This window comes from Danio rerio, chromosome 5 (genome assembly GCF_049306965.1).
Source record: "Danio rerio strain Tuebingen ecotype United States chromosome 5, GRCz12tu, whole genome shotgun sequence".
NCBI classification, from domain to species: domain Eukaryota; kingdom Metazoa; phylum Chordata; class Actinopteri; order Cypriniformes; family Danionidae; genus Danio; species Danio rerio.
The window spans coordinates 1,492,490-1,510,000 of NC_133180.1; the positions used below are offsets into that span (position 1 = coordinate 1,492,490).

The window sequence follows — 17,511 nt, forward strand, 5'->3', positions numbered from 1 at the left end:
AAATCTGACATGCATATACAAGGTTAATAATATGAACTCACTGCAGATTGAGCACGAGCGCGCTTGTACCGTTTTACTAAAACTTTTAAGAGTTTCCAAATTTCTGTTCACTATAAGAATATAAAAAACTATAAGAAGGAAAAAAGTGAATGCACCACAGGTCTGCTGAACGCTTGATTCTGATTGGCTGATGAACATTCAGTTAAGGTTCCTATAGTTAAAGCTTGAAAACACACTTGCAGCCAATCAGCCTTAAGGAGGCTGTCTCTTCACCAATTAAGCACAGATATTCAAAAGGGGGCGTGGCCTGTTGAGTTATGGGTGTGTTTGTTTTGGTGATTTTAAATATCCACCTCATTTGGCAGAATTTGCTTATAAATAAAAACGCATATGGAGACACATTGTTTACTGTTTACATTGTGTTTTTTTTTTTTGACATTTCTCATTGTTTACCTTTTATTTTGTGGAATAACAACAAATAAGGTGCACTTTAGATCACACATTACGCTTTATTATTCTGAAAACATTACAGGAATGTTACATTTCAATCTTCTCTGAACATTTCAGAACATTTCAGAACACTGAGTTAATGATACTGGAAGAATATTCACTCATAACTTTAAGAGAACCTTTTCACAACATTCAGCGAAGGTTTCCTTGGGGTTCAGCATCATAAAAGATAATTATATGATCACATCTGTTCAGAAATCATGACACGGATAACACAAATTAAGCATATTTTGAAGAAACAATAACTAAAAGAGTATAGTTTGCTTTATTAAACGCCACATTTTATTATTTTAAAGGTCTGGAAGTGCTTTGAAATGTGCACTTTTTATTGGATGTTTGACGTAATTTAAACTGAAACATGGAGAGGGCGGGGCATACAGTAGCTCCTCACTTATTCAAAAATCAGCCAACAGCGTTCAGATTTCTCACAGCTCTGCCGGTGAGAGTGGTTAAGCTCAAGTGCATCAAATGAACAGCCAATGAGAAGAAGGGGGCGGGGCATGTCTAACACCAGAGAACATCCGATAGGTCAGATGATTTGATGAGAAACTGAAGTATGACGACAATAGCGGATAGCACATTTAAGCATATTTTGGAGAAATAATAACTTAGGGCGAGGCAGTGGCGCAGTAGGTAGTGCTGTCGCCTCACAGCAAGAAGGTCGCTGGGTCACTGGTTCGAATCTCGGCTCAGTTGGCGTTTCTGTGTGGAGTTTGCATGTTCTCCCTGCCTTTGTGTGGGTTTCCTCCGGGTGCTCCGGTTTCCCCCACAGTCCAAACACATGCAGTACAGGGGAATTGGGTAGGCTAAATTGTCCGTAGTGTATGAGTGTGTGTGTGAATGTGTGTGTGGGTGTTTCCCGGTGATGGGTTGCAGCTGGAAGGGCATTCGCTGCGTAAAAACTTGCTGGATAAGTTGACGGTTCATTCCGCTGTGGTGACCCCGGATTAATAAAGGGACTATGCCGACAAAAAAATGAATGAATGAATGAATATTAACTTAGAGTACAGTTCGTTCAATTAAATGCCACTTTTTACTAATTTAAAGGTCTCGAAGTGCTTTGAAATGTGCGCTTTTATTTGACAAGTTCAACTAAAACAAAGAGAGGGGGCGGGGCATATAGAAGCCCCTCCCCTTTTTAAAAACAGCCAATAGTGCTGTCTTTCCTCAGCTCAGCCAGTAAAAGCGATTGAGCTCAAGCGCTTTAAATGAATAGCCAATAAGAAGAAGGGGCGGGGCTTGTCACACACAAAAGACCATTTGATTGGTCAGAAAATTTTACGAGAAACAAACTGCAAGCTTTAGATGTTTATATCAGGTTTATATCTTCTACATGTGAATCTTAGAGCACACTAGATTATGGATATGCTTTAAATTAACATATTGATACTAACATTTAAAAAAACGTCAATTTAATTTCACAGGACCTTTAAAAACATTAAAGGAATGTTAATTTTCAACATTGTTCTTACTATTCTAAGACAAGTGGTGGAGTTTGAGCTTTTATTGACCTCCTGTGCTTTTATTCTCTGTATTCTTCATCCTTGTTAAACTGCTCTGACGGTCTACACTGTAAAAAGCGCTACAGAATTAACGACCAATTATATATATTCCATATATGGACACTTCAATGACTACATTATAGTTATGTAGTGAAGTTATAAAGGTTTAAAAGTAAGACGACATGGTGGCTCAGTGGTAAGCACTCTCGCCTCAAAGCAAGAAGATCGCTGGTTTGAGCCTCAGCTGGGTCAGTTTGTGTTTCTGTGTGGAGTTTGCATGTTCTTCCTGTGTTGGCGTGGGTTCCCTCCAGGTGCTCTGGAATCCCCCGCAGTCCAAACACATGCGCTATAGGGGAACTGATCAACTAAACTGGCCGTAGTGTATGAGTGTGTGTGTGAGAATGAGTGTGTATGGGTGTGTAGTTAGCGGTTCATTCCGCTGTGGCGACCCCTGATGAATAAAGGTCTAAGCTGATGGGGAATGACTGAATGATTGTTGCTGGTCTTGTAATGAGCTGTTCAGTGAGTGCACTATACAGGGATCCACTATAATCTTCAATGTGCTGCTGTTACTGAAAGAGTTGTGTTCATAACGTTGAGGAAACCTTGTGTGAACGTTGTGACAACGTTCCCTGTATGTGTGATTATACGTGTGTATTGCTGATCCTCCAATCACACACACACATGAGCTGTGTTTATCAGACGTTGTGTTTGCTGAGGGCGGCTCCCTGCAGACGGTTGTGTTCCCTCAGCCTGAAACACACACACAAGATACTCCATCACACACACAAACACACACACAGACAAACACACTTAACGAGCTTACTAACACACACATAGACTCCAATATATATACACGCACACACACACACACACACACACACATACTTGCACTGAAAGACACACACGCACGCACACACGCACACACACACACGCACACACGCACACACGCACGCACACACACACACACACACACACGCACACGCACACACGCACACACGCACACGCACACACGCACACATGCACACACGCACACAAACATAAATTCTCTCTTTCACTCTCACACACAAACACTCTCTCACTCTCAGACACACTAACACAAACAAATTCACACACAGACACTGTCACAAACCAAAACGCACACTAACACAAAAATATACACACACACACTGTAAAACACACACACATGCACACACACACACTCAAACCCCCCAAAAACAAACAGACAAGGACACTCACATACACACTCTCACATACACACACACCAACACAAACAAACGCACACACGGGCACTTACACAAACCAACACACACACTAATGCAAAAATACACACACACACACACACACAATCAAACACCCCAAAAACACACACACACACACACACACAGACAGACAGACAAGGACACTCTCACACACACACTCTCACATACATACACACCAACACAAACAAACGCGCACACAGGCACTTTCACAAACCAACACACAAACTAACGCAAAATTACACACACACACACACTCTCTCTAAAACATACACACACACTAACACAAAACACACACACACACACACACACACACTCAAACTCCCAAAAAACACACAGACAGACAAGGACACTCTCACACACACATGCATGCACACCAACAAAAACAAACGCACACACAGACACTAACACAAACACACACATTCTCACTTTCACACAAACACACACTCTCTCTCTCATACACTCAGACACAGAGATGGACACAAAAAACATGCATACGCACACACACATTTACACACACACTCTCTCTCTCTCTCTGCAGTGTTACTGACCGGACAGCATTGATCTTGATGAAGCCCGAGGCGTCGCAGGGGTCGTAGTCGCCCTGAACATCCATACTGTCAACAACACATGACAACAGATCAATGATCAATACACTAATCACATCATCAATACAGCAGAACACAAGCACAAACACAGGAGAACACAACTATAAACACAGCCTTAAACACACACACACACACACACACACACACACACACACACACACACACACACACACACACTCATATTACAACAGCAATATACATATAACATATATAATTATACATATATACACACATATACATATAAATATATATTTTTTTATATAAGCGATTGAGCTCAAGTGCATTAAATGAATAGCCAATAAGAAGAAGGGGCGGGGGGGGGGGTTATTCCAGTGTGATGACAAACTTCCAGCTGAAACTGAAAATTGAGTAGGGGGCGGGGTTTTATTCCAGTGTGATGACAAACTTCCAGCTGAAACTGAAAATTGAGTAGGGGGCGGGGTTTTATTCCAGTGTGATGACAAACTTCCAGCTGAAACTGAAAATTGAGTAGGGGGCGGGGTTTTATTCCAGTGTGATGATGTATTTAAAGCTGAAACTGAATATTGAGTGGGGGGCGGGGTTTTATTCCAGTGTGATGACGTATTTAAAGCTGAAACTGAATATTGAGAGGGGGGCGGGGTTTTATTCCAGTGTGATGACGTATTTAAAGCTGAAACTGAATATTGAGAGGGGGGCGGGGTTTTATTCCAGTGTGATGACGTATTTAAAGCTGAAACTGAATATTGAGTGGGGGGCGGGGTTTTATTCCAGTGTGATGACGTATTTAAAGCTGAAACTGAATATTGAGTGGGGGGCGGGGTTTTATTCCAGTATGATGGCGTATTTCCAGCTGAAACTACATATTGATTAGGGGGCGGGGTTTTATTTCAGTATGATGACGTATTTCCGGCAGAAACTGAATATTGAGTAGGGGGCGGGGTTTTATTCCAGTGTGATGACGTATTTAAAGCTGAAACTGAATATTGAGTGGGGGGGCAGGGTTTTATTCCAGTATGATGACAAATTTCCAGCTGAAACTGAATATTGAGTGGGGGGGGGGGGGGGGGGGGGGGGGGGGGTTTTATTCCAGTGTGATAACATATTTAAAGTTGAAACTGAATATTGAGTGGGGGGGTGGGGTTTTATTCCAGTATGATGACGTATTTCCAGCTGAAACTAAATATTGAGTAGGGGGTGGGGTTTTATTTCAGTATGATGACGTATTTCCAGCTGAAACTGAATATTGAGGAGGAGGCGGGGCTTTATTTCAATATGATGACATGTCCAACTGAAACTACATATCGAGAAGGTGGCGGGGTTTTATTTCAGAATTGTGTCTGGAAAAATATTCAAATATATATTTTTTTATAAACAGCACGGATGTGAATGCGCCTGAGTGTTCTGATTGGCTGGAGTAGACATCTCACGTCAGCAATTCTAGATGTGCACGCACTCATTCCGGAAATCTTCCTGCGTTCACACAGCACAGCATTCCAGGAAATCACCGCTAATTGTACAACTTCTCTTTCCGGAAAATAGCCGGAATGAATTTACCAGTGTTTTCAAAAAGGGCCTGTTCACACATACAGACCTTTCCGGAAAATTGCCGGTATTTTTCCGAAAAGGTCTGTATGTGTAAAAGGGGCTATTGTCATAAACATTAATAACATTCAGCTGTTATTTTATTTTCATTTACTTTGATTTTAACGTTTACTAATGAGACTCTTGTTACCCATTGTACCTTATCGTCTTTTTAGAATTTAATTAAAAGCATTTGTTCACTCAGTAAATCTATATACAATAAAAATAATAATTTCCTCCGTTTTGTCACAAAATTGGCACTTTTGATTAAACCTATTTACATTAGAGTGATTTTTAAATATGAACACATGAAGATGGAATAAAAAGCTTTTATTGTATAACAGCAGAGGCTTGGTTCTTTATTTTGATGTATAATATAATCATATTTTCCTTGCAAAAAATATTAAATAAAAAAGGCCATCAGATATAAAGTTTAATGGGTTAATGAAAAGCAGAAATACTCCAGTACACAAGATGACAATTTACCTTTGCTTTCATATTTATATTAGATGTTCTGCAGCTTTTCTTTGTGTAAATCTGAGGATTTTATATTAAGATATGCATGTTGGGATTGCTCTCTACAGTAAACACTTTTTGATAATGATTTTGCTGCTCTCTGATGACGTAACACTGTGTTATCATCATCATTATTATTAACACAGCAGTTTCTTCCATCATTGATCTCAGACAAATGTCACAGTGTTGTCCTGCTGCGATTACACCTATACACAGACATTAAAGCCTGGAGGAAATCTAAATTGACAATGTCTATTTTGCTAAGCAGATTGTTAGTCTTAATGTGAACGACTAATCCTGTGAAAAATATCAGTTTTTTTTGTCAATCTTTAGTTAAAATCTGCCCATCTGCTTCTGCTCTGGAACATCAGTCATTATCTGATAACTCTGAATGAGAAAAATAAGCTTAGCCACGCCCCTCCAACTGCTAGAATGAGACTGAATGATAAGAGGCGGAGCAACAAATAAAACCCTGCCCCTTACTCAATATTCAGTTTCAATTGGAAATAAGTCATCATGCTAAATGAAACCCCGCCCCCTAATCAACATTTTTACCGCCATAAATGTACTCATACTGAAATAAAACCCAGCCCTTGCTTAGTATTCAGTTTCCACTAGAAATACATCATCATGCTGGATAGTCAATATTCAGTTTCAGTTGGAAATACATCATCACACCTAAATAAACCCCGCCCCCTACTCAATATTCAGCTTCAGTTGTAAATATATCATCTTACCGAAATAAAACCCCACCCCCTACTCAACATTTAGTTTCAGTTAGAAACTGAATATTGAGTAGGGGGCAGGGTTTTATTTAAGTATGATGACGTGTTTCCAGCTGAAACTGAATATTGAGTAGGGGGCAGGGTTTTATTTAAGTATGATGACGTGTTTCCAGCTGAAACTGAATATTGAGTAGGGGGCAGGGTTTTATTTAAGTATGATGACGTGTTTCCAGCTGAAACTGAATATTGAGTAGGGGGCAGGGTTTTATTTAAGTATGATGACGTATTTCCAGCTTAAACTGAATATTAAGTAGGGGGCAGGGTTTTATTTAAGTATGATGACGTGTTTCCAGCTGAAACTGAATATTGAGTAGGGGGCGGGGTTTTCTTCAGTATGATGACGTCTTTCCAGCTGAAACTGAATATTGAGTAGGGGGCGGATTTTATTTCAGTATGATGATGTATTTCCAGCTGAATCTGAATATTGAGTAGGGGGCGGGGTTTTATTTAAGTATGATGACGTGTTTCCAGCTGAAACTGAATATTGAGTAGGGGGCGGGGTTTTATTTCAGTATGATGACGTGTTTCCAGCTGAAACTGAATATTGAGTAGGGGGCGGGTTTTATTTCAGTATGATGACGTATTTCCAGCTGAATCTGAATATTGAGTAGGGGGCGGGGTTTTATTTCAGTATGATGACGTGTTTCCAGCTGAAACTGAATATTGAGTAGGGGGCGGGTTTTATTTCAGTATGATGACGTATTTCCAGCTGAATCTGAATATTGAGTAGGGGGCGGGGTTTTATTTCAGTATGATGACGTATTTCCTGCTGAATCTGAATATTGAGTAGGGGGCGGGGTTTTATTTCAGTATGATGACGTATTTCCTGCTGAATCTGAATATTGAGTAGGGGGCGGGGTTTTACTTCAGTATGATGATGTATTTCCAGCTGAAACTGAATATTGAGTAGGGGGCGGGGTTTTACTTCAGTATGATGACATATTTCCTGCTGAATCTGAATATTGAGTAGGGGGCGGGGTTTTCTTCAGTATGATGATGTATTTCCAGCTGAAACTGAATATTTAGTAGGGGCGGGATTTTATTTCAGTATAATAACGTATTTCCAGCTGAATCTGAATATTGACAGAAAATTGACTGAATATAACAAAAAAGTATATATAATTATAAATAAATAACAGTATTATTGTTATTATACAATTATTATTGTAAATGAATAACAGAAATAATCCTAAATGTAACAGAAAAACAACTCTAAAGACACAACTGGAGTGATGCTAAGATGATTTAATCTTTTTCATGAATATTAATTTCATTATAATTAAATTCTATAGACAATACTATAGAATACGAAAAAGATGTTTAGAATTATCTGTTGTGTGTTGTCTTAGACCCGACTCATGGCCTAGAAGTCTTACCTCCCTGACTCATCATCCCTCCTTTCTGCTTCATTCAAAAAAATCTATCAAGAGCCATGCTTAGTCTAAATAAGATCACCATCATAATATTTAAACTTTGTTTTGTCGACTTGCGAAACTCACTGCATGCCGACACCTCTGCATAAAAGACTGTTACGCCGGTTTCACAACGCATGAGTGGCACTGCTATTTTTTCAGCGTGCACGTTCAAAACTGGGATTTACACCGTGAGCAGAGCAGCGCGTCAGTGTCAAGCAGGAGCCGTGCATGAGGCACATGTATGTTTTTTTCTGCGCAAAACACTCAGTTTGCTTGAGTTGCTTGGTTGAGTTGCACATAGAGAATAACGTCTTTATTCTGGGATTAATAAATACACTAAATATATATATATATATATATATATATATATATATATATATAGAAAAGTAAATATATTAATGAAATATAATATAAAATATTATATTATAATATATTATAAAGTAAATCCTATCTCAAAGCATTTACTGGGGCCCTGCAATTTATACTGGGTCACGTGCACCAGTACCTGGGGGTCTAGCGACGCCCCTGACCTCAACTATAGTGGTACAAGCTGAACTGGTAATTAAAATGTCATTAAATATGAATGCTAGTTGCATAGCTAGTTTTGAACTGTTCATCTGTGCATGCTATTTAGAAATTAAAGTAGTTTGCACTTCCTTCTCAGATTAGGTCTGTCTGAGGTATTGGGTGTGGCTAATATACTTAACCACGCCCCTCCAGCTGTCAGTTTTGACATCAAACCTAAATGGTGAGGAGGAGTCTGTCAGGCTGTAATAACTCCCCCCAAACCCTTTTCCCCATCTTTCTGAATGAAACGCCTACTTAACTACATCCAATCAGCTTGCAGGAGAAAAAAACAAGCCACGCCCACTGTTTCCACATTTAATATTCCGTTTCTCCAGGAACTGCGACACAATATAAAAAAAACTACTTGCAGCTACCGGTTTATGCAGACTTTAAATTCCCTTTGTTTGTTGTGAATATCCGCCCTCTAGTGGCCAAAATGACACACTGTGCCCTTAAACCCCAGCCTATGGGATCAGTCCAGTGTAAGTCTCCCGTTTAGAGTAATTCGAGGCTGATAATGATCGTCTGCCGTCATGTGGCCTCGAGCTACAGCACAGGGTTTGACCTCTCGACCGAACACTTCCACACTTAAGCGCAACCAAACGCCTGATTCCCCTGAACGCTAGCGGAGGCCATTAGCAGCGCTCAGCATCTGGACTAATCTGAGAACAGCTGATCTGCCCTCAGGACACACAGGGGTCAGAGGTCATACACTGCACACATGACATCATTACTGTCATATACACACACACACACATGCTCATGAACACACACAGACACAAACACATATAGAGAAACAAACACACACACACACCTGACCAGCTCCTCGTTGTACAGTGATTTGGGAGACTCTCGGCCCAGGATGTACACCTGTCCCTTGTAGACGGAGAGCTGGACTCGTCCCTCCACGTGTTTCTGAGATCTCTCCACACACTCGCGCACAAACTCACACTCGGGGCTGAACCAGAAGCCTGAGAGAAACACAACACCACGGCATTAATAACACACCAGCGCTACACACTGCATCACAGTCCTTCAAGAGCTCTTATTATGCCTGATGTCTCTAGCAGTGTGTGAGCGATGTGTGTATGTGCGTGCGTGTGTTCTGCGGTGCACAGGTGTGTGGAGCAGCCGTCTCTCTGTGGGACGTCACTGAAGCTCTTGATTTTCTCAGTCTGTAATGTTGTAATGAGTTTAATCTGCAGTGTGTCCCGCTGCTGAGGGACCCGGCCCTTACACACACACACACACACACACACACACACACACACACACACACACACACACACACACACACACACACACACACACACACACACACACCTTAATTACAGAACCACCGAAATCAAACGCTAATGGGACAAATCCTATTATCACCACAGAGAAAGAGAGAAGGAGAGAGAGAGAGAGAGAGAGAGAGAGAGAGAGTGTGTGTGTGTTTGTGTGAGAGACCTGTTGTTCTTCACAACACACATTAATACACCTGAAAGACAGACGAACACACACTATACAGACAAAAAATTATAAAAAAGTACAAACAGAATACCAGACGGCAGACAGACAGACAGACCAACAGAAAACAAACAGACAGACAAACAGACAGCAGACAGAATACCAGACAACAGACAGAGCAGAACAGACAACAGACAACAAACGGACAGAATACCAGACGACAGACTAACAGACATAATACCAGATGACAGACTAACAGACATACAAACCAACAGACAAAATACCAGACGACAGACTAACAGACAGACCAACAGACAGAATACCAGACGACCGACAGACAGAGCAGAACAGAGAACAGACAGAATACCAAAGGACCGACAGACAGACCAACAGACAGAATACCAGACGACAGAGAGCAGAACAAACAACAGACAGACAGAATACCAGACAACAGACGGATAGAGAGCAGTACAGACAACAAACCGGCAGAATACCAGACGACAGACAGACAGACCAACAGAAAAAACCAACAAAAGCAGTACAGACATAAAACAGACAGAATGCCAAACAGACATATGGACAGACAGACAGATCAACAGACAGAATACCAGATGACTGACAGTCAGAGAGCAGAACAGACAACAGACAGAATACCAGACGACAGACAGAAAGCAGTACAGACATAAAACAGACAGAATGCCAGACAGATGGACAGACAGACAGATCAACAAACAGAATACCAGATGACAGACAGAGAGCAGAACAGACAACAGACAATACCAGACGACCGACAGACAAACCAACAGACAGAATACCAGACGACAAAGAGCAGAACAGACAACAGACAGACAGAATACCAGACGACCGACAGACAGACCAACAGACAGAATATCAGACGACAGAGAGCAGAACAAACAACAGACAGACAGAATACCAGACGAGAGACAGATAGAGAGCAGTACAGACAACAAACCGGCAGAATACCAGACAACAGACAGACAGAATACCAGACGACAAACAGAAATACAGACAGACAGACCAACAGACAGAATATCAGACGACAGACAGAAAGCAGTACATACATAAAACAGACAGAATGCCAAACAGACAGACGGACAGACAGATCAACAAACAGAATACCAGATGACAGACAGAGAGAAGAACAGACAACAGACAGAATACCAGACGACCGACAGACAGACCAACAGACAGAATACCAGACGACCGACAGACAGATCAACAGACAGAATATCAGACGACAGAGAGCAGAACAGACAACAGACAGACAAAATACCAGACGACAGACAGATAGAGAGCAGTACAGACAACAAACCGGCAGAATACCAGACAACAGACAGAATATTAGACGCAGACAGACAGACCATCAGACGACAGACAGACAGACAAACCAACAGACAGAATACCAGATGACAGACAGAAAGCAGAACAGACATAAAACAGACGGAATGCCAAACAGACATATGGACAGACAGACAGACAGATCAACAAACAGAATACCAGACGACAGACAGACCGAGAGCAGAATAGACAACAGACAGAATACCAGACGAAAGACAGTCAGAGAGCAGAACAGACAACAGACAGAAAAAATATGGAAGAACAGACATACTGACACACAAAAGAGCAGACAAGACAAACAGACAGACAGAAAAAACAGACAGACAATACAGACAGAAGAACAGACAAACAAACAGAAAAAACAGACAGATGAACACAGACAAAAACAAAAGACAAACAGAAGAACAGACAACAGACAAATAACTGAGAAAAACAGACAGAAGAACAGGCAATGGACAAAATGAAAGAACAGATAGATAAACAGACAAACAAAAATGAACAGACAAAAAGGACAGAAAAACAGGCAGAACAGCAGACAACAAACAGAAGGGCAGACAACAGACAGAACAAACAACAAACAGAACAACTGACAGGACAGGCAGAAAAATACACAGAACAGACAACAGACAGAACAACAGACAACAAACAACAGACAGAACAGGCAGAACAACAGACAGAACAACAGACAACAGACAGAACAACAGACAACAGACAGAACAACAGACAGAACAGACAGAACAACAGACATAACAGACAGAACAACAGACATAACAACAGACAGAACAACAGGCAGAACTACAGACATAAGAACAGACAACAGGCAGAACAACAGACAGAACAACAGACTACAGACAGAACAACGGACAACAGGCAGAACAACAGGTAGAACAACAGACATAACAGACTACAGACAGAACAACAGACAGAACAACAGACAACAGGCAGAACAACAGACAACAGGCAGAACAACAGGCAGAACAACAGATAACAGGCAGAACTACAGACATAACAACAGAAAGAACAACAGGCAGAACAGACAACAGGCAGAACAACAGAAAGAACAACAGGCAGAACAGACAACAGGCAGAACTACAGAAAGAACAACAGGCAGAACAGACAACAGGCAGAACAACAGAAAGAACAACAGGCAGAACAGACAACAGGCAGAACAACAGACAACAGGCAGAACTACAGACATAACAGACATAACAACAGGCAGAACAACAGACATAACAACAGACAAAACAACAGACTTAACAACAGACTACAGACAGAACAACAGACATAACAACAGACAACAGATATAACAACAGACAACAGATATAACAACAGACAACAGGCAGAACAACAGACATAACAACACACTACAGACAGAACGACAGACAGAACAACAGACAACAGGCAGAACAACAGACAACAGGCAGAACAACAGACAACAGGCAAAACAACAGACATAACAACAGACAACAGGCAGAACAACAGACAGTGTACAGAAGGACAGACAACAGACAGAAGAGCAGACAAACAGAGAGAAGAACAGACAAGCAGACAGACAGACAACAGACAGAAGACAACAAATAGACAGCAGATAGAAGAACAGAAAAAAGACAGAAAAACAATCAGACAAAAAGAAAAGGACAAACAGGCAGAACAAGAGAAAAAACAGATGACAGACAGTAGAACATCAACAGACAGATCAAATAGACATAGACAGAGAGAGAAATAGAAAAACAGACAAAGAGAAAAAGCAAACAGAAGAACAGACAATAGACAGACAGACAGAAAAACAGACAGAATAACAAGAGAGACAGAACAACAGACAGACAGATAATCCCTGTGCTGTTTCCACAAAAGCTGTGTTGTGTTATGTTTTGTGTGTTGTACCGTTATAGATGAGCTCAGAGAACTTGATGCCGAGGCTCTGCTTGATCTTGCGCACCTCTCGGTCCATAGTGAAGGTCTCGATGTCCAGATGAGCCTGAAGGAGAACCGTTCCTCCAGGAGTCTCGTAGATTCCTCAAAAACACAGCAGCACATAGACTATCAGCACTAGATAAGCTTCAACAACCTGCTTTACGAACATTTTAGAATATCACTCCAGAAATACTTTATTTCATTAACAATTCAATAAAAGATTTATTAGAGAACAAACACCACAGTGGCCAATCCTAACAGAGCAGCAAACTCCACTTCTCTCAGTGATATCTGTGCAGGAGCAGCAGGATGCTTGTGTTCCTCATTGACTGGAAACGCTGCGTTATTCACGAATGTTTTATGCCTTATTCCAGTTTGCACATTTATCTAATCTGCCTATATGGATGGAAGCACAGCTATTGGCAGCTAATCCAGATATGAAGCACTTCCAGCATTGTCTGAGCAGATTTCCTAGTGAAACGTTGCCTGTCAGCAGGTGTTGATGAGCAACACTGGAAGCTGGTCAGATTCACTCTAGTCTGTAATTTACAGCGCCGGTCTGGCACACAGAAAATCAAGCCTTCAGTCGCCTGTCTGAGAGGTCACAGACCAGATGATGAAGGACAGGAGAGGTCCTGCGTACACTGATCACTCACACGTCCATCAGGCCACAGATTCTCACACACACAGACACACAAACGCATTGCTGTCCATCAGGCCAGATTCACCCTCACACGCGCACACACACATCTACTGAATGCACAGATAAGCAGAGTTTACTCCAGTCATGCAAAGCAGAATTGTCTGTATTGCTAGTTTGAATTTCCTAAGAATATATACTGACGTCAAGCATTTGAATGATAGTGTGTGTTACAAGACTTTCTTTACAAGCTTTATGCAAATAATCCTGGATTTTTTATACATATGATCCTGGATTTTTTTTTAAAGATTGGGTCTTGTCTGATCAATACATTATACTGATTTCTGAAGCATCATGTGACTGTAAAGACTAAAGTAATGATGCTGAAAATTAGGGCTGTGCGATATTGTAAAAATGTGACATTGCAATATTTTCATTCACAGGAGCTACACTCACCGGCCACTTTATTAGGTACACCTGTCTAACTGCTCATTAATGCAAATGTCTAATCAGCCAATCACATGGCAGCAGCTCACTGCATTTCGGCATGTAGACATGGTCAAGAGGATCTGCTGCAGTTCAAAGCGAGCATCAGAATGGGGGAGAAAGGGGATTTAAGAGACTTTGACCGTGGCATGGTTGTTGCTGCCAGACGGGCTGCTCTGAGTATTTCAGAAACTGCTGATCTACTGGGATTTTCATGCACAACCATCTCTAGGGTTTACAGAGAATGCTCCGACAAAGAGGAAATATCCAGTGAGCGGCAGTTCTGTGGGCGCAAATGCCTTGTTGATGAGGCCAGAGGTCAGAGGAGAATGGCCAGACTGGCTCCAGCTGATAGAAAGGCAACAGTAGCTCAAATAAGCACTCGTTACAACCGAGCTCTGCAGAAGAGCATCTCTGAACACACAACACGTCCAACCTTGAGGCGGATGGGCTACAGCAGCAGAAGAGCACACCGGGTGCCGCTCCTATCAGCTAAGAACAGGAAACTGAGGCTACAATTCACACAGACTCACCAAAACTGCACAATAGAAGATTGGAGAAACGTTGCTGCTCTGATGAGTCTCCATTTCTGCTCACACATTCAGATGCTCGGGGCAGAATTTGAAAGCATGAATCATCCTGCCTTGTATCAGCGGTTCAGGCTGGTGGTGGTGGTGTAATGGTGTGGGGGAGATTTTCTTTGGGTCCATTAGTACCAATTGAGCATCAACGCCACAGCCTACCTGAGTATTGCTGCTGACCATGTCCATCCCTTTATGAACACAGTGTCTCCATCTTCTGATGGCTACTTCCAGCAGGATAACGCAGCATGTCATAAAGCTCAATCATCTCAGACTGGTTTCTTGAACATGACGATGAGTTCACTGTACTCAAATGGCCTCCACAGTCACCAGAGCTCAATCCAATAGAGCAGCTTTGGGATGTGGTGGAACGGGAGATTGGCATCATGGATGTGCAGCCGACAAATCTGCAGCAACTGTGTGATGCTATCATGACAATATGAAGCAAAATCTCTGAGGAATATTTCCAGTAGCTTGTTGAATCTACAACACCAAGGATTAAGGCAGTTCTGAACGTAAAAGAGGTCCAAAGCAATAAGGTGTAGCTAACAAAGTGATCGGTGAGTGTGTGTGTGTGTGTGTATATATATATATATATATATATGTATCCCTCACAGTCCAAACACATGCGCTAAAAGGAAATTAATGAACTAAATTGGCTGTGGTATATGAGTTTGCATATGTATGAGTGTTTCCCAGTACTGGGTTGCAGCTGGAAAGGCATCCACTGGGTAAAACATTTGCTGTAATAGTTGTCAGTTCATTCCACTGTGGTGACCACTGATTAATAAAGGGACTATCAAAGGAAAATGAATGAATGAATGAATGAATGAATGAATATACAGTCATGTATTAAAAGTGTAGTACAGTTATATAAAATGCAAATATATTGATTTATAATTAACTATTATGTAGCTCTTAAATGATCTGGAATCAGTCAGTCTATTTGATTTACAAGACTCTTGAAAATGCTGGGTCAAATATGGATAGTTGGGTTATGAAGTATAATAGACATTTAATCTAATAATGAACTCAGTGTTGGACTTGTCAATATTTGACTGCATGTGGCGTTACTTTACACATTTAAATAAATCATGCTTTTAACCCAGTTGTCCACATTTCAAAACAACCCAGCATTTTAGAGTTCCCCCAGCACAAAGTCCTGAATCGAGTCCTGCTGAGCAGAAGAGCCTGACTATAATTAAAGCCGTCATTCATTCATTCCTTCAAGAAACCCAAAGCTGGGAGTTCTGAGAGAGAGAGAGAGAGAGAGAGTGTGTGTGTGTGTGTGTGTGTGTGTGTGTGTGTGTGTAAAAGCATCCCCGTTCATCCGTCCGTCCCCTGCAGGCACAGAAACAAGAATCGCCCAAAACAACAATTAGCAGATGAGGCTTTGCTAGAGTCCTGCAAATGGCTGGAATCTGAGCCGTGCGGAGTGTGTGTGTGTGTGTGTGTTTGTGTGTGTGTGTGTGTGTGTGTGTGTGTGTGTGTGTGTGTGTGGGATTTACAGGAGAATCTGATAACAACACTGTCAGAGTTACAGATGCACAGATTACAGAGCGGATTAAACACACACACACACACACACACACACACACACACACACACACACACACACTAAAGAGAGGAGAAACGGCTGCAAGCAATGGTGCTAACACAAACACACATATCTATAAACACACACACTCTATAAACATACACATAACTAAAAACTCACACAAACACATACACCACACACACTTATACACTCATACATCTACATACATTATATATATATATATATATATATATATATATATATATATATATACATACACAGTTGAAGTCAGAATTATTAGCGCCCCTGTTTATTTTTTTCCCCAATTTCTGTAATCTCAGCACATTTCTAATCATAATAGTTTTAAAAAACCATCTCTAATAACTGATTTATTTTTATCTTTTCCATGATGACAGTAAATAATATTAGACTAGATATTCTTCAAGACACTTCTATACAGCTTACAGTGACATTTAAAGGCTTCACTAGGGTAATTAGGTTAACTAGGCAGGTTAGGGTAATTAGTCAAGTTATTGTATAATGATGGTTTGTTCTGTAGACTATCGGAAAAAAAAAAGTTTAAAGGGGCTAATAATATTGTCCCAAAAATGTTTTTTAAAAAACTAATAACTGCTTTTATTCTAGCCGATATAAAACAAAAAAGACTTTCTCCAGAAGAAAAAATATTATCAGACACACTGTGAACATTTCCTTGCTCTGTTAAAAATCATTTGTGAAATATTTAAAAAAGAAAATTAAAACCAAAAGGGTGCTAATAATTCTGTCTTCAACTGTACATATATAGCTGCGAATAAGA

General features: G+C 40.9%; 1 protein-coding gene across 2 annotated transcripts in view; it reads right to left on the reverse strand.

The window, feature by feature from the left end:
- Window positions 1-489: 489 nt before the first annotated feature.
- ass1 (argininosuccinate synthase 1) overlaps window positions 490-17,511 on the reverse strand; it is a 79,022-nt gene continuing 62,000 nt past the window's right edge. Inside the window, exons 12-15 of one of the 2 annotated variants that reach the window (XR_012405858.1) lie at window positions 13,421-13,552; window positions 9,540-9,696; window positions 3,451-3,888; window positions 490-3,133 (exon numbers count right to left, since the gene is read on the reverse strand). Coding sequence is in view for 1 of the 2 variants with exons in the window: in NM_001004603.1 (NP_001004603.1) it covers window positions 2,711-2,765; window positions 3,823-3,888; window positions 9,540-9,696; window positions 13,421-13,552 (410 nt within the window). In the remaining variant the exon portion in view is untranslated. The remainder of the gene's footprint in view (window positions 3,134-3,450; window positions 3,889-9,539; window positions 9,697-13,420; window positions 13,553-17,511) is intronic. The other variant, NM_001004603.1, reaches the window with a different exon arrangement.